This window comes from Podarcis cretensis (assembly GCF_951804945.1).
Source record: "Podarcis cretensis genome assembly, chromosome: 10".
Classification (NCBI taxonomy): Eukaryota; Metazoa; Chordata; class Lepidosauria; order Squamata; family Lacertidae; genus Podarcis; species Podarcis cretensis.
The window spans coordinates 9,528,505-9,551,803 of record NC_137179.1 but is presented as its reverse complement, the minus strand read 5'-3'; the positions used below and the strand labels follow the sequence as shown (position 1 = coordinate 9,551,803).

The following is a 23,299-nucleotide window of genomic DNA, read 5'->3' as shown; positions in this document are numbered from 1 at the left end:
TTTTATAAATCATTTGTCCATCCATAGTTCAAATTTTTACTACAAGTTTTCTGTCAATCCTACCAACGTTATGTAACTCTTTACAATAGCTCCTCTTCCTGGTTTTTAATTCTGCCTGTAAGCTTTGCCATCTCGACGTTGTTCATCTGTTTTGTCTGCCACTGTTCTTTGGTTGGAATTGTAGACCCTTAGGACGCAGGTGGCGCTGTGGGTTAAAGCCTCAGCGCCTAGGGCTTGCCGATCGAAAGGTCGGCGGTTCGAATCCCTGCGGCGGGGTGCGCTCCCGCTGCTCGGTCCCAGCGCCTGCCAACCTAGCAGTTCGAAAGCACCTCCGGGTGCAAGTAGATAAATAGGGACCGCTTACCAGCGGGAAGGTAAACGGCGTTTCCGTGTGCGGCTCTGGCTTGCCAGAGCAGCGATGTCACGCTGGCCACGTGACCCGGAAGTGTCTCCGGACAGTGCTGGCCCCTGGCCTCTTAAGTGAGATGGGCGCACAACCCCAGAGTCTGTCAAGACTGGCCCGTAGGGGCAGGGGTACCTTTACCTTTACCTAGGATCATCTAGTCCAACCCCCCGCAAAACACAGTCAGTGGCAGCCAAAGCAGCATAGCTCCATCAGCACCGGATTTCTGTATAGACTAAGCAAAATCCCTTATTTTGGTTGCTGATCCCTTATTTTCGAGGCTGCTGGTCCCTTATTTTCAAATCTGTAAATTGACAACTATGCTTCATCCCTGACCGGGAACCGAAGCGCGCGTCCTTCAGGCGCGCAAAGCTGTCACGGTTACTCGGGAGTAAGACCCATCTCTGCCACTCCACGGGGGGATTTGCACGACGGGGACTGGAGACGCTGTGGGCGCAGGATGCGCGCGCGTGTTTGGCAACTGTGCCGGGGATCAAAAAAAAAAAAGGTCAGCGAAGGAGCCGGCGCGCACACTGGCACACGCTCACACACACATCAAGTACAAGCGAGTGCGAGGCATGCGCACTGAGCGGATGCCATATTGGAAGGAGTGTGGAGCGGCGGCGGCGGCGGCGAGCGAGGCGGGCGCGGATCGCGCTGGCGGGCGGCTGGCGCGGCGGGGGCTGCGCCCCTTCGACGCGGGGAAGGGATCGCGGGGGTGGGAAACTTCGCGCAGGTAAGGCGCGGCCCCGCGCAGCGGCGCGCGGACCTACCCGGGCTGCATCTAACGGAAGGTGGGCTTCTTCCCCCCTTTCTCTCTCCCCCCTTTTTTCTTACGGAGGATGGACCGATCGCTGTGGGTTTTTTTGGGGGGGGCGGCTTCTCTCTCTTCCTCCCCCGATTTTTTGGGTTTATTAGCATGCGTTCTGCTTCGCGCAGAAAAAGCTGACAAGGACCCCGTAAAAAGCAAGTTATTGCAAAGTGATCATTATTTTTTGGATGTGTTTTAATCTCGCCGTTCTGCTAGAAGTCCGTCGTCCCCGCTTCGAATGCGCAGCCCGATCCTGTGCAGGCTTACTCGGAAGTAGTAAAAGTGCCTCCCTCGTCTTTCCTCCTGCCCTGAGGTTCCAGGCGGGCCGTGCTATCCTTTGCATGCTAGCTCGGAAATCAGCCCTTCCAAGTTCAGGGTTCTCCTACGTATTGTTGTGCGCCCGATCCTATGCCTAGAGTTCTAGGCGCGCCTAAACCCGCGCTTGATTGTGGATGACATCACTCTGGGGTGCATTTCTTGGGGGAGGTGTTGCGATCCAATATGCACGCTTTTTTCTAGGGTGGTCCGATCCACTGCGTGCAGTTGGACCTACTTCTGCGTAAAGATGCATCGGGTCAGCTGTTGGTTGTGTGTGTGCGCGGGCGCGCATTTTTTCTCTATGTTGAGGTATTCTTTTTCCTTTTGCAAGGCACGTTTTTGGATCTGTGCCCTAGCGAGTAGAGATGAGCGGAATGCGCGGCTCGTGTTTAATGTCATCGCGTGGCTACTCCAGTTCCTATTTGGAAACGCGCCAAAATTACCGAAGGCTGGTCTCCTACCTTTTGGGGGGGGGGCATGTTTATATCATTAAAAAAAATCTAATGTGATCTCGGCTTAGAATTTACTGAAAGAAAGAAAAAAAGAAAAAAAAATACAATTTTTGAGTCAGTTTCATGGAGCGGGGGAGGGAGGGACGGGAAACTGAGACGGATCAATGGAATACAGATGATTAGATATGTGTATAAAATCGCCCCAAACTAATTCCCGGCCCCTCCCCCCCTCATTGATTTAGTTTCCTTTATGTAACTGCGGTATAAATGGGTATTTAAAGAGGTTTGTCAGTTTCAACATGGCGGGTTTCAGGCTTCTCTACAAACTGAAAATAAACACGTCCCCCCCCCCAAAGTGGAGTAGAGGAAGGCGGAGAAATGTGTGTGTTCCAGTGTAATCTACGCCATCCTATGTAGGCACATTACTTGGGCGTAAATCCTGCGGAAATCACTGGGGCTCCTGAGTAAGCATGTTTAGGATCCGGCAGCCCGAGTTCTCTAACCTGCTGATTTTGTCACGATCTGCTTGGGGGTGGCGGCAGCGGTTAGAGCCGTGCAGCGCAACGCAATCCTATACATGCGCACTCAAAACTATGGATTGCACCATCGGTCCCCCCTGGCGCGGTAGGGTTTACTTCGGAGTAAGCTACACCGGATCCAACTGCAGGCAAGTGTCGCTGCAACTAGGCAGACGGCCCGATCCTGGCTGCCTCAGAAGCGCCCCCTCCCCGTTGTATCCTACGGCGCTTGCTTCCGAGTAAATAATCGCAAGTTTGGACTGAGTACAGTTCTGCATCTGCTTTTGGTTTCGGGCTCGTTTGTCGGCCAGGGATCCTTGCGGGCTGTAGCTCACAACTGCGCAACATCTGTTTGGCATGCAGACGGTTCAGTGCCTGCCATTGAAATCTTGGAGAGTCGCTGCCGGTCAGTGCCTGTTGCGTCCAACTATCTCAGTAGTATGGGCACTGACCGGCAGCGGCTGCAGCGGTGAAACCCCGCGCAAGTTGGGATTTACTTCTAAGTAAAGGAGATGCTTTTTTTTAAAAAAAAAAAACTTTACAAGAAAGGAGATCCCCGACTAAACACCAGGAAGACTTTTCTGACTGTAAGAGCTGTTCGCCAGCGGAACGGTCTCCCACTAGAACTGATGGACTCTCATTCCTCGGAGGTTCTTAAGCAGAGGTTGGATTGCAGGTCTAACTGTATAAGGCTGCAGTGTGGCCCCCGTTGTGGATGCTTTAGTTGAGATACCTGCCTTTCACGGGGGTTGGACTAGATGATTCTTGGAGGATCCCTTCCAACTGTACCATCACTGGATTCTAAGTAGACGTGAGCTGCGCACGTAGAGCTGGCAGGATCCTACCCATTTGAGATCTTATCTGCGGGAAAGCGCGTTAACGATCGACAGAGACCAAAGTCTGAGAGGACGCAGGGAGCGAAGCGGGCGGGGATGATGTGGACATTGGATCCGAATTTTTGGGGGGAGATCAGCCAAGATAGCCGTCGAATCACGGACTGGTCGGTCTCTTACTCTTGCGGAAAAACAGCAGGCTGTGCTTTTTATGCAGATGTGCCTTCGGATTCTGGAGAAAGCCTTTGCTTGTTAAGTCTGATCCCATCGTCAAGATGCAAAAAGCGTCTGGACTCGAGGGACCTTGGAAGTTGCTTTTTAACCAAGTTCAACCATTGGAGCCAGCACTGTCTACTCTGACTGGCAGAGGCATTGGGATGGCGGAGACTGCGCCCATAAAGCTCTGGAGGCGCTGCCCCACCGACCTCAGTCTACCCCCGCCTCCCTTCTTGCTTACAACCAGCGCTCTCCTCCTCTGTCTCAGTTTTGCGCTGAGAGGCAGTGTGTCCTAATGGTTAGAGCACTGGACTGAGACTTGGGAGACTCAGCCATGAAGCTCCTTGGGTGACCTTGGGCCAGGCACCCATCTCCCAGCCAGACCTACCTCACAGGGCTGTTGTGAGAATGAAGGACCATCTGCATCATATTGAGCTCCTAAATAAACAGATAGATGATGATGATAGAGCAGAACTCCGCAGTGAAGAAGACAAAATTAGCGCGAGTGGGCTCAGCGTGTTATTGGCTCTGGCGCCCCCTGCTGTTGGGCTCCCTGCCTTCTGCCCTATCAGTTCCAATGGGTACCAACTATTACAAGTCCTTTCCAAATTGGAAGATGGGAAACTGCCTGGTACTAAGCCAATCCGGACTCAGCGTTATCTCTCGCCGCTCTCCATCGGGCTCCGGAGGCTGTCATATTCCCAACTTTTACCTGGAGATATAGGGGATGCAATCTCCTTCTTGGAAAGCAAATTTTGCTCTCCAAAAAAAACGCATGTGGTTATGATGGGCAGCCCAGCCACGTTTTTTGGAAGGTCGAGCCTCTTTTGCCAACCCTTTGCGGTGACTACTCAGAAGTAAAAAACAACAACCCTCTGCGCTCGGAGAGGCTTGCTCCCGGGTGTTTGCAGGATTGCAACCTGCGCTGCCCCTAAGCGATGTGTGTGTGTGTGTGCGCGCGCGCATCGCAGCCTTGTAGTTGGGTTACTCCGAGCAGGGTTGCAACGCTACGCGCGTTTCCCTGCTTTTCAACTGCGCCTGATCCTACTAGGCATGTTGGCTCGGTATCGAGGATTTGCGAGGCTGACTCCGAAGCAAAGCGCGCAATGCACGATCCTGTGTGAATGTCCTTAGAAGCAAGCCCATTGCGTTGAGTGGCCTTTACTCCCGAGTTACCTTACGCAAAGAAGGCTTGCATGCGTAAATGTTTGTTGAGGAGGTAAAAAGAATGCAACTACTTAAAAAAACAACAACAACAACCCCGCAACCGATCCTATGCACTCTCTTACTCGCGGGTAGACCCCATTGAACTGAGACTTGTTTCCGAGGAAGCACGTCTGCGCTGGGAGGAGCGACGGGCGAGGAGGAAAAAGAAAAACCGCCGCGCGGCTGAAGTTGCGCGGTGCTGCGCGAGCACCTCCCTCTCTGGATCGGCGCAAGGAGCGCCTCGCAAGAGAGCGCTGCCCTCTCTGCGTGGTAGAAAAGAAAGTGGATTTCTAAAATTGTAATTGTGGGCGGCAGTCTGCTTTAAAAGCAGGGCGGAATTTCTCGCTGTTTGCTAGAGAACGAGGGTTGGGAAGTTTTCCCAAAGTCATGTTTTGACTCAAAACTTTTGAGTCACTTCGCAAAAATAAAATTAAAAAGTTGGGGGAGGGGGTGACTCGTGCACTAGGACATTATATATATAGATAATCTCGCAGATTGATCATCAGCCAACAGTGAGGCTAAGAGGGAGTCGATTTTCAGTCGTGTTGCTGGAACTTTTTTTGTTTTTTGTTTTGGAAGAACTTTCTGTGTTTCCTTCTTTTGCAAATTCCCATCAGCAACAAGGCAGGGGAGCCTTTTCTGTGTAAGTGGATCTGCCGCTTGCGGGATAGGATTGCAGAGGTCACCCTTTGCAGCCATCTGCTGTTGGAGGCACACCACATCTGCACCAGATGTGCAGGTTTTCCCCCTTTTTTAAAAAAATCCTCCTCAGCCAGTTGTTTCCCAGGACTTGGATAGCCGCTACCCTTTCACAGCCTCTTCAAACTTAAAACTGGTCTTAAGGCATCACTCTTGTTTGCAAAAACGTTCACCTTCTATGTCATGAAAATGTTGAGATTCTCAACCCTCCACCCCCCCCCCCTCAGAGTGGTGCAGCAATAAAACTGCTAGCACCTTTGCAAAGCTAAACAGGGTCTGGTGTGGTTTAAAATTGGGTGGTTAACTGCGCATGACTGTAGGGGGGGAGCAGATCGAGTAAATAATTAAAAATACTTATCCTTGGGGTTGGACATACCAAAGAAAGGGACACCACCGACAGAACAAGAACAGTTACTGGGTGCAGTTGGAGGAAAGTAAAATAACTACACCATGTCTCTGCAACTGTTAAGCTGGAACATTCGTGGTTTTAATTCCCCGGAAAAAAGGAAAAAAATATTTCATCTATTAAAAAAAGGAACAATTGGACTTGATTTGTTTACAGGAAACACACGTGATAAGGCTACACAGGAAAGTATTAATTAATAAAAGATTAGGCCAAGAATTTATTTCGTCGGACAAGGTTAAAAAGAGAGGAGTTGTAATCTATGCAAAAGAGAGTTTATCACCGAAATTTATATTCAAGGATGACCAAGGAAGATTTGTGGCAATTGAAATTCAAGTTCAAGGTGAGAAATTTTTGATAGTAGGAGTCTATGCTCCGAATGAGGGGAAATCTGAATTTTTTAAGAAGTTACATGAGACATTGGTGGACTTTTTGGATTACAATATTATAATGTTGGGAGATATGAATGGTGTGGTGTCTACAAATATGGACAAGTCACAAAGACAGGTAGTGACTAAAGATGGTAGACTACCAAAAAAAATAAAATTAAAAATACTTAACAAAAAATAGAAATAATCAGAATATTTGAAATTAAAATGTTCCCTGTGGTTACTTGGGTGCATATTCTAGCAACGCAAGTAGCTCGGTTCTGGAATAGGACGGGTGAGTGTCCTGCGCCCCCCCCCCCCATAAATCCTGGCTACACCCATGTTGAGATTCCTGCATTTCAGGGGGTTAGACTAGATGACCCTTAGAAGTCCCTTCCAACTCTACAATTCTATGAACCCTCATCACTAGGGATTTTACCTGAATCTCAGGGGTGAGTGATTCAGTTGCCTCAAATGCAGATGTACCAGAGGCCTCTGTTGTAAGGAGGAAAGGCTGGAGCAGCAACTCATGCAGAGATGCGTTGGGCAGACTCCTCCGGGAAGGAAGTAAATCTGGCTGTGTCTCAGCACCCAGAGTGACAGAGTCACACCTAATACAGTAAGGTAGCAGAATCTGCCCACCTCTCAAGGCAGCTGGGTTTTGGAAGGAAGCAAGTTCAGAACGGTAACTCATCGCAGAGACACAGTGGGCAGCCTCTTCTCTGGGTGGGTCCTTTGAGCTCACAGCGCCTTTAAATTTATGTAGTTGACTCCTCACAACATCCTTGTGTGAGGGTGGTGGCTGGAAGAGGAGCCTGGAGGGAAAATTCATCCCAGAAAGGTTAATGTTGACAAAAGAGAATCTGTGAAAGTTTGGTGGAGGAATCGGGCTGGGACCCACCTGTGTGAGCAAGTCCACGCTCTCCTCTTTCCAAGACCACAAAGCCTCGAGCATCTCACCCCGAGGCTCTGTGTTCGAATCTCGGCATAGCTAAAGGAGGACAGAGGAGATAATACTGTTTCTATTGGAGTGCCAAGAAAGGGCTTTCAGCAGCAATCCAATTTTCAAAGGCTTTCAAAGCAAACTTGGTCCGGACGTGTGGCTAATTAAATAGCTGCAAGTCATTGCAGAAAAAAGCTTTTTGGGAAGGCGTGTGGGAATTGTATCTGTGAAAAAGGACTTTCTACCCTGGTTGAAACAAAATAATAATAAAAAAATCCTTCCAGTGGCACCTTAGACACCAACTATAAGTTTGTTATTGGTATGAGCTTTCGTGTGCATGGTATCTGAAGAAGTGTGCATGCACATGAGAGCTCATACCAATAACAAAGTTAGTTGGTCTCCAAGGTACCACTGGAAGGATTTATTTTATTTTGTTTCGACTACGGCAAACCAACATGGCTACCTACCTCTTTCTACCCTGGAGTTCCTGCTGATTCCAGAGAGGACAGGTCACATGGGTGTAGAATATATTTTTGGTTCTTTGGGCTGAACGTAACCTCTGTAGGGATCTCTGGGGATTCTGCTGGGTAAGGATGGAGAGCTCTGTCGGTAGAGCACGAGACTCTTAATCTCAGAGTTGTGGGTTCGAGTCCTACCCTGGGCATTGCAGGGAGTTGGAGTAGATGACCCTTGTTTGCCCTTCCTACTGTAAATTTCTATGATCCTATGATTCCTTTCTGCGGCGCCATCAGGGTGGGGGTATAGCGCAGAAGTCTGGGGCTCAGCAGACTGGCCAGAAGCCCCCCACAACACAGGGCTGGCTTAACCACATGTTCAAATAACCCTTATTAATGTCTAAAGTGTTGTCGTCCCCCCATAAGCCCATCCGTAAGTCTAGAGTCTAAAATTTCCAAACCACCCCATGCCTTCTTTTATTTTTTGTTAAAAGCACATGAGTTTTCAGTTCGCCACTTCAAATGCTTGCCGATATTAAATTAAAAACTAGAAAAGGACAGCGCAGGAATGTTAGGGATGGAAAAGGATTCTCCAAGTTCTTTCAGTCGGTTATTAAGAAAGGGGAAGGTGGGGGAGAGAGAGGAAAAGGAACTCATTTCCCTCCAAACTGGCACAATATTTTGTAATATGCTGCAATGCTTAATCTATTAATTGGTTTTGTGTATCATAAACATGGCTAATTATGGGTGTCCTTTCATCTGATTATACATTTTTAGGAAGTCCCCATTTTAAAATAGGCATCTCTGCCTTTTTTTTTTTTTACACCTATGGAGGAACAGCCCATTCTTTTCTTTATTTTAGTTTTCACATAAGCGCGAATGTTTCTTTATAATGAACGGTACTATTGTTTATTTTATTTTCCTGTAATTTTTGAAATCAACTTGGAAAGAATTTAATAAAATGTGTTAAAATGACACAACATAACATAAGCTCCCTCAGGTACCCTGTTCCCAAGCCATAGAAGGGCTTTTCAAGCTGAGTACTTAGAAATGTGCTTGGAAACAAATTACCGTATTTTTTGCTCTATAAGACTCACTTTTTCCCTCCTAAAAAGTAAGGGGAAATGTGTGTGCGTCTTATGGAGCGAATGCAGGCTGCGCAGCTATCCCAGAAGCCAGAACAGCAAGAGGGATTGCTGCTTTCACTGCGCAGCGAATCCCTCTTGCTGTTCTGGCTTATGAAATTCAGAATATTTTTTTTCTTGTTTTCCTCCTCCAAAAACTAGGTGCGTCTTGTGGTCTGCTGCGTCTTATAGAGCAAAAAATACAGGTATGTCTGTGTATTTCTTGAAGGGGAAATTTCGTGTAGATTTCTCTCTCACACACGCACACCCTTAATGACAAACTGCACCAGTGGAAGTTTTTTGTGCCATGTGCAACTGTAAGCAGAGGTGAATTCAGTTCTCCTTTGCTTTTTACAATCCTATACACACCCTTTTCAGATTTCTTGAAATCCATCTGCCTCTTCTCCATTTCCAGAGAGATGGTTAAGATAGCTTGTCTCCCATTCTAAGGGATCACTTTCCATAAGTCATTTAAAAAGCATCATTTAAAAAGCAACCGCGCTCCTTGCTTTGAAACTATTGTTTTCACCTGCATGTAAATGTATGCAAATTGAATCCCTCAATGAATCAAACAAAATTCATACGCTTGATTAAAGACTCATTAAACCTGAGTGACGGCCTTCATAATGTGTGCTACAGTCCAAACTTCATTTTGCAGGTAGAAGGAGTGCTTTTTAAACTGGAGCCAAAATAGCTAGCGGTCAACAGAAGTCAGCTATGGTTTATTGGGGTTTATAGAATCCTAAGCTTTGAAATGGACCAAAAAGACACCTAGCCAACACAGAAAATCTGCTACATCCTTGGCTGCATATACATTGCTTTAAAAACTCTGATCATTAAACCTGCTCTGGAAGAGTGCAAGTAATTCAGCTCAATGAATTCATGGAAAAATAGGTTTTCTTTGGGATGTATTAGAACAGCAAATGCATTGGAATCATAGAATCCTAGAGCTAGAAGGGACCATGAGGGTCATCTAGTCCAACCCCCTGCAAGGCAGAGATCTTTCTGCCCAATGCAAGACTTGAACCCACAACCCCGAGAGAAAGAATCTCGTGCCCCACCAACTGTGTTTCGTTTGGCTGGCCTTTTTATCCAAATTAATTTGTATCTCCTGGACTGAAACACATAGCAGAACATGATTTTTATTTATGGATCCTTCATTGCTCTCAAAAAACTTTTCTTTTCTCTCGGGCTGTTGGCTAATTAAATAATCCATGGCCTTTTAAAATGTGTGGGGTGCATGTGTGTGTGTGAATGTTTTTGTTTTATTATTATGTCCCCCCCCCCCGCAAAGATAACACATATATATATGTGTGTGTGTGTATAAAATAACCAAAATTCCCAATGATTCCCTCACATAAAATACAGTGGTGCCTCGCAAGACGAAATTAATTCGTTCTGCGAGTTTTTTATTCTTGCGATTTTTTCGTCTTGCGAAGCATGGACTTTGGAAAAGCTTCAAAAATCACCAAAGTCTTCAAAAACCTCAAAAAAGGCTACCACACCGCGTGCTATGAGTTGCTCCTCGAAGTGAATGCACGGATTTAAGAAAAAGGAAACAAACTTGCAAGACGTTTTCGTCTTGCGAAGCAAGCCCATAGGGAAATCCGTCTTGTGAAGCAACTCAAAAAACGAAAAACTCTTTCGTTTTGCGAGTTTTTCGTCTTACGATGCATTCGTCTTGCGAGGTACCACTGTATAACATCTAAATCACAACAGCTGCATAATTATACATTTAATTATAAAACCCACCACCCACACTCTACTTCCCTCCACAGCAATTCGACTTCTTTATATTTCTTTCTACCTTTTTTCCTTGCATTGTATAATAAATTATTTTTGTTACATTCTGATTTTTTCCTTCTTTCTTTACTGGTTTTGTTATTGCTTACATTTTTTTATTCTAAGCCCATTAGCATGTCATTTTCAGAACAATATTTTGACATATAATCTTCGAAATACTTCCCCTCCATTCTAAACTTTTGATTTGATTGATATCTTATAATTGAAGTTAATTTTGCCAATTCTATATACTCACCTAAATGGAAATCTCAGGGCATACCAACAAAGTAAGAGTGGCTTTGTAAATGTTTTATTACTATGTTATGCATTTTTGTGGTTTTATATTGTAAACCACCCTGTGATTCTCGGATGAAGGGCAGTCTAGAAATCACCACCATCATCTTGCAGTACTATTCTCAGCTCAGAAATTTGCCCAAACTGCATTTACACATGGCCATCCAACCTCTGCTTAAAAACCTCCACAGAAGGAGAGCCCATCACCTCATGAGGAGGACTGTTCCCCTGTTGAACAGCTCTTACTGTCAGAAAGAGCATCTTCCTGATGTTTGGTTCCCAATCTCCTTTCTTGTAACTTGAAGCCGTGGGTTCGAGTCCCGTGATAATGCAGAGTCTTATGCCGTTTTCAGCGCGTTTTGTAACTTGACGTTTATATTAGTGCAGTTTCAAAATATTATACAGTCATACCTCATGTTACGTTTGCTTCAGGTTGAGCGTTTTCTCATATATATATATATATATATATATATATATATATATAATTTTTTTATTGCTTTTAACATATAAATTATAAAATGTACCACAAAACTTATCACTTATACAATCTTTTTGGACTTCCATCAGCACCTCTGATGATCCACCGTTTTAACCACTTCTTATGCAATTCTTAACTTTGTATTGCTTTTACATCTCTTAACAAATTATCCTTCCCCTTATACATTTTCAATACTTCCCATAATACTCCTCACAAAACTTCTTGCAAACCTACAAACGTCGTCTGATCTTCACAAATCCTTTTCAGATAGTCCGTAAATTTACTCCAGTCTTTTGTGAATTTCTGGGACCGCCGGTTTTGAATCTTTCCTGTTAGTTTATCTAGTTCTGCATAGTCCATTAACTTCATCCTCCATTCTTCAATCGTCGGTAATTCTTCTTGCTTCCATTTTTGGGCCAATAATATTCTTGCTGCTGTTATTGCATATAAAAAGAGCTTACATTCATTTCTACTTATATCACGCCCAACAATGCCTAGTAAAAATGCTTCTGGTTTCTTTATAAATGTTTAACAGGTTGAGCATTTTCAGGTTGCTTCCCGCTGCGACTTGTACCGTAACGGGTTACTTCCGGGTTTCGGCACATGCGCAGACACACAAAATGACGTCATGCGCAGAAGCGGCGAATCGCGACACGCGCAGGCGCGGGTTGCGTTCTGCTCATGTTGCAAACGGGCCTCCGGAACGGATCCCGTTCTCAACCAGAAGTACCACCGTACAGTGGTGCCTCGCAAGACGAACGCCTCGCAAAACGAAAAACTCGCAAGACGAAAGAGTTTTCCGTTTTTGAGTCGTTCCGCAAGACGAATTTCCCTATGGGCTTGCTTCGCAAGAAGAAAGCCCATAGGGAAATCTCCGGGGACCTCTTTTAAAATGCTGGCCGTCGGGAGCAAAGACTCCTGGCTCCCAGGGCCAGGTGATGTGAAAGAGAGCAGGGGGAGGGAAATGTAGATTGGACCTCTTCTGAAGGCCGGCGGGGGGCAAAAGACTTTGCTCCCCCCGCCTGCCTTCCCGGGATAGCGGAGAAGCGCAGCGCGTTTCTCCGCTATCCCATACAGCTTTTGAAGGCAGGCGGGGGGGTTCAAAGACTTTTGCCCACCGCCTGCCTTCAGAAGACCTCCGCTGTCCCGGGGACTTTTAAAATGCTGGGGGTCGGCAGCGAAGGCTTCGTTGCCGCCCTCCAGCATTTTAAGATCGCCCCGGGACAGCGGAGAAGTCTCCGCTGTCCCGGTGGCTTTTAAAATGCTGGGGGTCGGCAGCGAAGCCCTCCTGTCCCCGGAGCTTGCGGGGCGGGAGGTGGGGAGAAGGGCTTTTCTTCCCACCGCCAGCCTTCAGAACAGCCTTCTGAAGGCTGGCGGTGGGAAGAAAAGCTCTTGTCCCCCCCCCAGCCTTCAGAAGAGGTCGGGGGACAGACTGTCCCCGGACCTGGTCTGAAGTCGGTTTCCATAGGAACGCATTGATTGATTTTCAATGCATTCCTATGGGAAACCGTGCTTCGCAAGACGAAAAACTCGCAAGAAGAAAAAACTTGCGGAATGAATTAATTTCGTCTTGCGAGGCACCACTGTATAACCTTTGACAACAAGAGTCATAGAAACCTCGCGTCAGAGGAGGTTCCAAATTTCAGAGGGGGGCTGGGGCTTGCACCTATAGCTGGAAGCAGGAGGGACCCCCAAGCTGGTGAATCTGGCGATTGGGACCCCTGCATGAGATGATGGCTGTCTAGGAGTGTTGGAAGAGGGCAGGAGACAAGTTTGTCATGCACCCATGGCCATCATACCACAGCTGCAACGTCAAGGGACGCCTCTTATGAACGATAGACTTCTGTGCAAGCAGCCTCTGGGAATTCTGTGTCTCCACATTTATTTGTCGACTGAGAAATCAAGATGGGCTGCCCCACTGAATTTCTTCAGGGGAGGAGAAATTCTCCCATCAGTTTTTTGTGGGCGGGGATCGCCATTAGTGGCAGCAGTTTCCATAGCTTATTTCTCTGCCCCTCCCCCCCCGAAGCATTTTTTTGCGGAGGGAGATGTTGTTTCGATTTTAGAGAAATGGTACAAAGTTAGGAACAAAACTCACCTGTCAGGTGGCAGTAAGGGACCTGGCAACCCCAAATGTTTGGCCAAGGCTGGCCAAAATTTCTGGGCCCTGGATCACGTGACTAGTACCGGACACTTGATCGAACGGGGCTGGACTAGATCCCTTCCAACTCTGCAATTCTATGATTCTAAGAATCTGCGAAGTCAGAACGTGTTTCTAAGTGGGAAAGGTCTGTCCCACCATCCTCACCATCTTCTGCCACAAATTACTCAGAAGCCTTCAGGGTATCTCGTCACTAAACCCAATGTTAGTGGTACTCTGAGTAGATTCATTGAGGTTAATGGGCATGATGACTTAAGTTAGGACCATTCATTATGGTGGGTTTGCTCCAAGTATATCTGGAGATAATCTTTTGCTCCCAGGGCCAGGTGATGTGAAAGAGAGCAGGGGGAGGGAAATGTAGATTGATTACTGAAAGGTCTTCTTCCTCGTCACAGGAATGCTGTGCTTCGTGGTGATGAATTAGGGCTCAGAGAATCCTTTCTCTGAGCAATGGAGACAAGAGGGTCTGTGATCTTCAGCATGACTGAGAGTCGGGGCCTCTCCTTGGACGAAAATACAGACCTAGTCAACGGGGATGCTGAACAGTTTGATTCAGGTGGGCTTTTTATTTTTGGCTAAGCTTTATGAGCCGGTGTACTGTAGCAGTTAAGATAATAATAATAATAATAATAATAATAATAATAATAATAATACAGTGGTACCTCGCAAGACGAATGCCTCGTAAGATGAAAAACTCGCAAGACGAAAGAGTTTTTCATTTTTTGAGTTGCTTCGCAAGACGGATTTCCCTATGGGCTTGCTTCGCAAGACGAAAACGCCTTGCAAGTTTGTTTCCTTTTTCTTAAAACCGTGCATTCAGGGGCTGCAGTTGCGACTTGACTTCGAGGAGCAACTCATAGCACCCGGTGTGGTAGCCTTTTTTGAGGTTTTTGAAGACTTTGGTGATTTTTGAAGCTTTTCCAAAATCCGTGCTTCGCAAGACGAAAAAATCTCAAGACGAAAAACTCGCAGAACGAATTAATTTCGTCTTGCGAGGTACCACTGTAATAATTAATTTTATCTATACCCCACCCTCCCCAGCCAAGACCAGGCCCAGGGCGGCTAACACCAGATATAAAAACAATTGATTAAAATACAACATTAAATTGCAGCCACATTTCAGTAGAAACTCAAATCAAAAACTTTTTGGGGATGAAAACAGGATGAGAACAGGATGCTGGACTAGATGGGCCATTGGCCTGATCCAGCAGACTCTTCTTATGCCCTTATGCTGATTTAAATTGTAGATTTATTTTATTTTATTTTAAAAATTGAATCTATACATGTACAGTCATACCTCGGGTTGAAGTAGCTTCAGGTATTTTGGGGTTGCACTCTGTGGCGACCCGGAAGTAACGGAGTGCGTTACTTCCAGGTTTCGCCGCTCGCACATGCGCAGATGCTCAAAATGGTGGCACGCGCATGCGCAGAAGTGGCGAAACGCGACCCGCGCACATGTTATGTTTACTTCAGGATGCGAATGGGGCTCCGGAATGGATCCCGTTCGTATCCAGAGGTACCACTGTACATTAGAACACACAAAATTTATGCAGATCTTTCGTGCCTTTCTCCTTTCCTCCCTGTGGCGATACATTCCCTCTTTTTTTGATGATGTAGAAAAGGCTACCCTAACAGAAGCCCACCTTTTTGTGGTGTAGTCAACAGAGTTGACTAAGTACCGGAGCTAATAAACAGCTAAAGTTGTGCCACTAAACGTATTAGAGAAGCAAGTGATTGAAAGGCAACTAATTAAAACCATTCAAATCTGCTTCTAATGAGCCTGTTTGCTTATTCTTCATTTTCTCACATAACCTGTACAACACGAGACCTCATTGCTGGCTTGAACACATAACATATGTGCTTTTGTTTTTTATTAAGCAGATGAAAGTTCAAATTCCGAAGACGTTGATTTCAACTGGGATGAATACTTGGAAGAGACAGGATCTTGCGCTGCCCCTCACACTTCGTTTAAGCACGTAGGTATTTTTTGCCTGGAGTTTCTAGTCCTCATTACCAATGATGAAACCTTTCAAACAGTGTTAGAAACTCATATCTCAGCTAGGTGCCAAATGGCTCCTTAAACCAGTTGCCGAAACAGAATGTCTAGTTGCCATTTTGGGGGAAAGACAGCTTTAAAGTCTTACTTTTCAAATGACTGGGATTGATTCTCAGTTAAACATCTGGCAAGTTCAGATGACAACCTAGAGCTCAGTTGAGAGCTTTGAGAACCTAAAGAAGAAAAGTCACTTGATCCAGGGACAGTCCACATATCTATCAACCTATTTCACCCTCTTTTTCTTAATGGTGACTGCCCATAACTCTAGAAATTCTGATTATGCAGATGAAATATAACAGATTTCTACAGGATGGGATATGAGTGTGTGGAAACAGTCAAGATCCAATGATCCCCAGATGGTGGAGATGTCAGGCACAATCCTGGCACCCAGGCATCTTCTCTTGGTCGCAGGTGGTCGAAAACCAGGGGCAAAATGCGCCTGGCGCTTGGCTAATTTCGAACACTGCTTGAAAACATGGTGCCTAGTTAGACACTGGAATCTGCTCCCATGAGAGATAGCGATGCCCACCAGTGCGAATGGCTTTCCAGTGTGTTAGACAAATTCACAGAGGATAAGGCTGTGTTCTAGCACCTGTGTCAGAGGCGGTGCTCCTGAGAGTGCTGTTGCTCTCAGGTCTTGCTTGTGGAAAGCCCACAGGCCTATGGTTAACCACTGTGAGAAGGGATGCGGATGGCGCTGTCGTCTAAACCACTGAGCTTCTTGGGCTTGCCGATCGGAAGGTTGGCGGTTCGAATCCCCGCGACGGGGTGAGCTCCTGTTGCTCTGTCCCAGCTCCTGCCATCCTAGCAGTTCAAAAGCCGGCCAGTGCAAGTGGATAAATAGATGTACCACTGCAACGGGAAGGAAAACAGCGTCAGACAGTACTAGGTCTAGAAACATTTAGACCTGCACATTTGTAAAGGCTGTTCTAAATAAAAATAAAAATAATAAATTTTATTTATACCCTGCCCTCCCCGGCTAGAGCCGGGCTCAGGGCGGCTAGCACCAGTAAAATTACAATAGAAACGCAATAGGAGAGGAAACAAAACAAAACAAAAAACCAATTTAAAATACAGGTTAAAATGCCATTTAAAAAGCAGCCTCATTTTAAAAGTAGCCCATAAATCAAAACCGTAAGGGGAGGGAAGACATAAGGGTCAGACTGAGTCCAAACCAAAGGCCAGGCGGAACAGCTCTGTCTTGCAGGCCCTGCAGAAAGATATCAAGTCCTGCAGGGCCCTAGTCTCTTGTGACAGAGCTTTCCACCAAGTCGGGGTCAGTACTGAAAAGGCCCTGGCCCTAGCTGAGACCAACCTAACCACCTTGTAACTTGGGTCCCTCCAGAGTGTTGTCATTTGTGGACCCTAGGTCCTCTGCGAGGCATACCAGGAGAGGCGGTCCCGTAGGTACGTGGGTCCTAGGCCGCATAGGGCTTTAAAGGTCAAAACGAGCACCTTAAACCTGACCCTGTACTCCACTGGGAGCCAGTGCAGTTGGTAAAGCACTGGATGAATGTGATCCCGTGGCAAAGACCCCGTAAGGAGCCTCGCCGCTGCATTCTGCACCCGCTGGAGTTCTAGAGGAATCGTATCTTGTTTCCTTCTTGTTCCTTAAGCCAAAGCAACCCTGTTTCTTTCTTCTTTTGGGGAAGGTGGAAGTCAGCCTGCAGAGCAGTTTCCAACCAGGCATGAAGCTAGAGGTGGCCAACAAACACAACCCAGAGACCTACTGGGTGGCAACCATCATCACCACATGCGGGCAGCTCTTGCTGCTGCGTTACTGCGGCTACGAAGACGACCGCAGAGCTGATTTCTGGTGCGACGTCATGACAGCCGATCTCCACCCTGTGGGTTGGTGCACCCAGAACAACAAGGTTCTCATGCCTCCCAATGGTATGTAAGTCTGGCATCTTAATACGGCGACGTTGGCCAAGGTCTTCTGCTTAGTATTCTAGGGATGCGTTGTGCCTCTGTTCTACCTGCAAATTTTAATCATTGGCAAGCTATCTGGCTGAATCGAACTGCCACTGCAAAATTGACTTCAATGGAGAAGGGCCGTAGCTCAGGATTGCTGTAGGGGTGGAGGAGAAATGTGATTAATTCATTCATTTATTGAATTTATATTCAGAGGTACAGTGGTACCTCTGGTTAAGTACTTAATTCATTCTGGAGGTCCGTTCTTAACCTGAAACTGTTCTTAACCTGAAGCACCACTTTAGCTAATGGGGCCTCCTGCTGCCGCGTGCTGCCGGAGCACGATTTCTGTTCTTATCCTGAAGCAAAGCTCTTAACCTGAAGCACTATTTCTGGGTTAGTGGAGTCTGTAACCTGAAGCATATGTAACCCAAGGTACCACTGTATATACCACCCTATACCCAGAGGGATGGGGGTGACGCTGTTGTCTAAAGTACAGAGCCTAAGGCTTGCTGATCAGAAGGTCGGTGGTTCAAATCCCAGCGATGGGGTGAGCTCCCGTTGCTCGGTCCCTGCTCCTGCCAACCTAGCAGTTTGAAAGCACGTCAAAGTGCAAGTTGATAAATAGGTACCGCTCTGGCGGGAAGGTAAACGGCGTTTCCGTGCGCTGCTCTGGTTTGCCAGAAGCGGCTTAGTCATGCTGGCCACATGACCTGGAAGCTGTACGCCGGCTCCCTTGGCCAATAAAGCAAGATGAGCGCCACAACCCCAGAGTCGTCCGTGACCGGACCTAACGGTCAGGGGTCCCTTTATCTTTTATATCCAGGGGTCTCAGGGCGATTCACAAAAAAGATCACAATATATAAAATCAAATTAAAAACTCTAACCCAGTAACGCACACCCCTCCAAGAGCCACGTTTTAAAGGGTTTAGGGTGTTGATCACGTCAGCCAAAGGTCTGGTTAAAAAGGAACATTTTTGCCTGGCGCCTAAAGGTGTATAATGAAGGCACCAGGCGAACTTCCCTGGGGAGAGCATTCCACAGACGGGGAGCCACTGCAGAGAAGGCCCTGTTCTCGTGTTGCCACCCTCTGGACCTTTCAAGGAGGAGGCACACAAAGAAGGGCCTCAAATGATGATCTCAGGGTCCGGGTAGGTTCATATGCAAAGAGGCGGTCCTTGAGGTATTGTGGTCCTGAGCCATTTAAGTCTTTACAGGTCAAAACCAGCACTTTGACTTGGACCGGAAACTAATCGGTAGCCAGTACAGTCGGCGGCTCTATCGATTTTGCACTTTCAGAAACTATATGTCAACCAAAACACAGTTGTCCTTCAAAATTAAGCTTAGCCGAATTCTGTGATCCGTTTCTCCAGCCAAATAATGTTTACCCCCTCCAAAATAAAAAATGGTAATGTTTTAAAAACTGTTTTATTATGGTTGTGTTTGACTCCCTGCCCTCATTCGGGAGGAAAGACGGGATGGAAAATGAATGAATGAATAAAGATAAATAGCTGTGCATGTAGCAATCTTTTGCCAACACCTGTGCATGAGCTCTCAGGTCAACATCTGTCCTCCTTTCCTGAACCTTATCTCATGCGAGCACATATGGACATACTGGAAAAAAGAAGACGAATTTGAAAATTGAGCTATCCGTGAATCCAGGAAATTCACATGGAGACAGTATGTGTGTGCATGTGCATTAGACACCGCCCCCTTCCCAACTCTGCTTTTACAGTGTGGTTTGTAATTCATTTTTGGCAAGGAGGGGAGAAGGGTTTCGCAGAGGCAAGTGAATCATGATCCGCTTGGGTCAAAAGGGAAGAGTTTTTATTGAGTGCTGTAATGACTGGTTTGCAGCTGGAGGCTTCATGGGCATGCTGAATAGTTTATGTTGATGTGATGCGTTGCCAGACACCATATGACGCATTTGCTAAATAACTTCGGAGTACTGTCTATCATAGCCTCCTGCAGCCTAGATCTTTTGGACTCCCATCAGGTGTTTTGGCCGGGGTTGATGGGAGTTGGAGTCCCAAACCCAGGTGCTTCAGAGGAGGCAGAACGGTCCCAGGTTCAAATCCTGGCATTTTCAGATAGGGCCGGGAATGTGGCCTCCTACCGCTCCCCCCCTCTGGAGAATCTCTGGCAGCCACTGTGGACCACTCTACAGTGGTACCTTGGGTTACAGACGCTCCAAGTTTCATACGCTTCAGGTTACAGACTCCACTAACCCAGAAATAGTACCTCGGGTTAAGAACTTTGCTTCAGGATAAGAACAGAAATCGTGCTCCGGCGGCGCAGCGGCAGCAGGAGGCCCCCATTAGCTAAAGTGGTGCTTCAGGTTAAGAACAGTTTCAGGTTAAGAACGGACCTCCAGAATGAATTAAGTACTTAACCCGAGGTACCACTGTATTCTGTATTGGTCAGGCCCCACCTGGAATACTCTGCCCAGTTCTGAGCGTCACAATTTAAGAAGGCTGTTAACCTGCAAAATAAGCAGGTTTTTCCTCTGTACAGTGGTACAGTACATTTGCTTGCCGTAGCTTACGAGCTTCTTGGTAAACAACCAGAGGAACATAAGAAAGTAATTTCGTTGTCCCCGAGAGGGGGCAATGACAATAAAGATATTATTATTATTATTAAACTTCCTTCTACCAGTTAAGACCATTGGTCTATCTACCTCTGCATTGGCAACTCAGACTGGTAGCGGCTCTCCAAGGTTTCAGACGGGGAGGTTTTCCCAGTCCTGCCTGGAGATGGCGGGGATTGAATTCGGGACGTTCTGTATGCAAGGCAGACGCTCCGTCGCTGAGCTCTGGCCCCCCAGCCCTGCTTCATCGAAAGAAATTTGACTGCCCTTTGCAACAACTTCCAAATAATTTGCGACCAAAGCAGGCAAGAAGTGGTGTGAAATGCCCAGACTTCATCCAAACAGCAGGCGCCAAATGAACGGCGTGTAATGACTTCTAAGTAATATTGTGGCTGCAGCCAAATACTGAGTGGAAATTTATGGAAGATTTAATGAATGAATATTTTGCACCCGTTCAGTTCTTCTCGGGTAGTAAATGATTTAGCAGGATACAAAGGAGCCACCTTCAGGGTTTGTTTAGGCTTTTAAATTGAACTAATTTAATCAACTTCTTCAGTCAGGCTTGATATTGGATTCTTCCTGCATGCTGTACTGTATTTAAAGTTTGTTGAGGACTCTCCGCCCCCTTCTCCTCTTTCAGATTAAATAATAATAATATGGATTTATTTTCATTTATTTTTTTGGTTGGAAAGGTTGGAAAAATTTGTTTCTCTAATTGTTTTTCCATAAGCTAAGTTGCTGATTTTGGAGATCAGTTGCTGGTTTTTTAAAAAATTGGGGGTGGGGATGAGCTGAATCTGCTGAGGATACTGATTAGATCATGTTGACTGAAAGACAACAACAGCTTTTTTACATTTGGGGGGGAATCGGCATATAAACCATGATCGCCGAAGAATTGATGCTTTTGAATTATGGTGCTGGAGGAGACTGTTGAGAATCCCATGGACTGCAAGAAGATCAAAACTCCATTCTGAAGGAAATGAGCCCTGAGTGCTCACTGGAAGGACAAGATCCTGAAGCTGAGGCTCCAATACTTTGGCCACTTCATGAGAAGAGAAGACTCCCTGGAAAAGACCCCGATGTTGGGAAAGATGGAGGGCAGAAGGAGAAGGGGACGACAGAGATGGTTGGACATTGATCTCGAAGCTACCAGCATGAGTTTGACCAAACTGTGGGAGGCAGTGGAAGACAGGAGTGCCTGGCGTGCTCTGGTCCATGGGGTCACGAAGAGTTGGACACGACTAAACAACAATGCCATCCTCACCATGCTGCAAACTTTGCCCACCAATTTTGGTTTAGGATCTGTTCCCTCCATTGGCTACTGATGTGACACTTCCTGTGGGTAAGCAACAACCCTTTCCCCACCGCAAGTGTGGTAGACTTTACTGAGCTAGAGGGGCCGTTGGTCTGACTCTGTATTTGGCAGCTTCCGGCGCAGGCCTGAATTCGCTTAATGAACACGGTTGGCAGTCCCTTGGAGCACTGTGTGCGTCGATCTCCTCCCCGTGAAAAACCTCCTTTATTTTTTGAAACGGCATCCTCGTGGCAGGCTACAGATGGACGGTGCCTGTCGTAAAAAATAAGGAGGCTCAGATTTATGGGAGGCTCGGAATGAATAACCGCCACTCTGGGAGGCAGTGAAACCATTTTAATGAAATGACCCTGCGCTATATGAAAATATCCACTCGCCAACACCGCCTTTATGACAGCTGGGAAGTTGATTTTGGGAGGAAACAAAGGGAGATGAAGAGGATTTATTGTGCTATCGCCCTGCGTGGTGCAACATACATATCAATTATATGAGGGGAGACGGGGGATTATTTAATAGACGTAAATAAATGCTACTCTGTGGCATGAGGAAAGGAAATAAAGGTCTCTGCCTCAAATAGCTTACAATCTCAAGCTTCAAGGAAGTATAGAGGACATGGCAACAGGGAGTTGAAGACTGATGGACCCACATCAGATATCTAGGGAGGGGGTATCACCCCCCAAATACCTTAACTTGTAACTATTTAGGGCCTGGAAGCACCAATAAATCTTTGGCCGTGTGCTTTCCCAAGCCCACATTCCCAACATGATTGCATTTCTGTCTCAGCGCTGTCTACGCTGGCTTGGTTCTAAACCACTGAGCCTCTTGGGCTTGCCAATTGGAAGTTCGGCGGTTCGAATTCCTGCGACGGGGTGAGCTCCCGCTGCTGTGTCCCAGCTCCTGCCAACCTAGCAGTTCGAAAGCACGCCAGCGCAAGTAGATAAATAGGTACCGCTCCAGCGGGAAGGTAAATGGCGTTTCCATGCACTGCTCTGGCTTCAGTGTTCCGTTGCGCCAGAAGCGGCTTAGTCCTGCCGGCCGCATAACCCGGAAAGCTGTCTGTGGACAAACGCCGGCTCCCTTGGCCTGAAAGCGAGATGAGCGCCACAACCCCATAGTCGCCTTTGACTGGACTTAACCGTGCAGGGGTCCTTTAACCTGTCCACAGAATGGGAGATGGCACAATCCCTAAGGAGCTGGCTTCAGGCACCAGTCTTGTTGGCAGATCAACTCTGTGGCACAAAGGGGTCTGCAAGCGTGACGCCTGACTTCACATGCAGACAAAGTTCTGAACTCACTGAGGGTTTGAGACCCATCGGCTCCCCGCAGCTGGTTTAGCCGTCCAGTCAACGCCATTCCCGGGGTGTGGCTGTAGTTGCATGCTAACAGCTTCTAGGAGCCACAGGTGAGAGTGCAAGGTAGGGACCAAAGGTGGACAAATGACCCCAGAAGGGGCAAGACATGTTCCCCCCCCCGAGGTACTACCCTCCCCTCACAACCCATATACCCCAGGGCAGCTGTTGGGAATGATCATTTCATACCCATGCTCTGGTTATCTCTCGCTTGGACTACTGCAATGTGCTCTATGTGGGGCTACCTTTGAAGATGACCCAGAAACTACAACTAATCCAGAATGCAGCAGTTAGACTGGTGACTGGGAGTGGCCGCCGAGACCACATAACACAGGTCTTGAAAGACCTACACTGGCTCTCAGTACGTTTCCGAGCACAATTCAAAATGTTGGTGTTGACCTTTAAAGCCCTAAACAGCCTCGGCCCAGTATACCTGAGGGAGCATCTCCACCCCATTGTTCTGCCCGGACACTGAGGTCCAGTGCCGAGGGCCTTCTGGCGGTTCCCTCGCTGCGAGAAGCCAAGTTACAGGGAACCAGGCAGAGGGCCTTCTTGGTAGTGGCACCCGCCCTGTGGAATGCCCTCCCACCAGACGTCAAAGAGAACAACAACTACCA

The 23,299-nt window shown here is 47.0% G+C and overlaps 1 protein-coding gene across 3 annotated transcripts in view; it reads left to right on the top strand.

The window, feature by feature from the left end:
* The first annotated feature begins 1,052 nt into the window (after positions 1-1,052).
* SFMBT2 (Scm like with four mbt domains 2) overlaps positions 1,053-23,299 on the top strand; it is a 68,856-nt gene continuing 46,609 nt past the window's right edge. The window contains exons 1-4 of one of the 3 annotated variants that reach the window (XM_079992366.1): positions 1,053-1,139; positions 13,860-14,020; positions 15,346-15,440; positions 17,173-17,413. In XM_079992366.1, the coding sequence (XP_079848492.1) occupies positions 13,915-14,020; positions 15,346-15,440; positions 17,173-17,413 (442 nt within the window). In that variant the 5' untranslated portion in view covers positions 1,053-1,139; positions 13,860-13,914. Of the gene's footprint in view, positions 1,140-12,523; positions 14,021-15,345; positions 15,441-17,172; positions 17,414-23,299 lie in introns of those variants that run through there. The other 2 variants (XM_079992367.1, XM_079992365.1) reach the window with 2 other exon arrangements.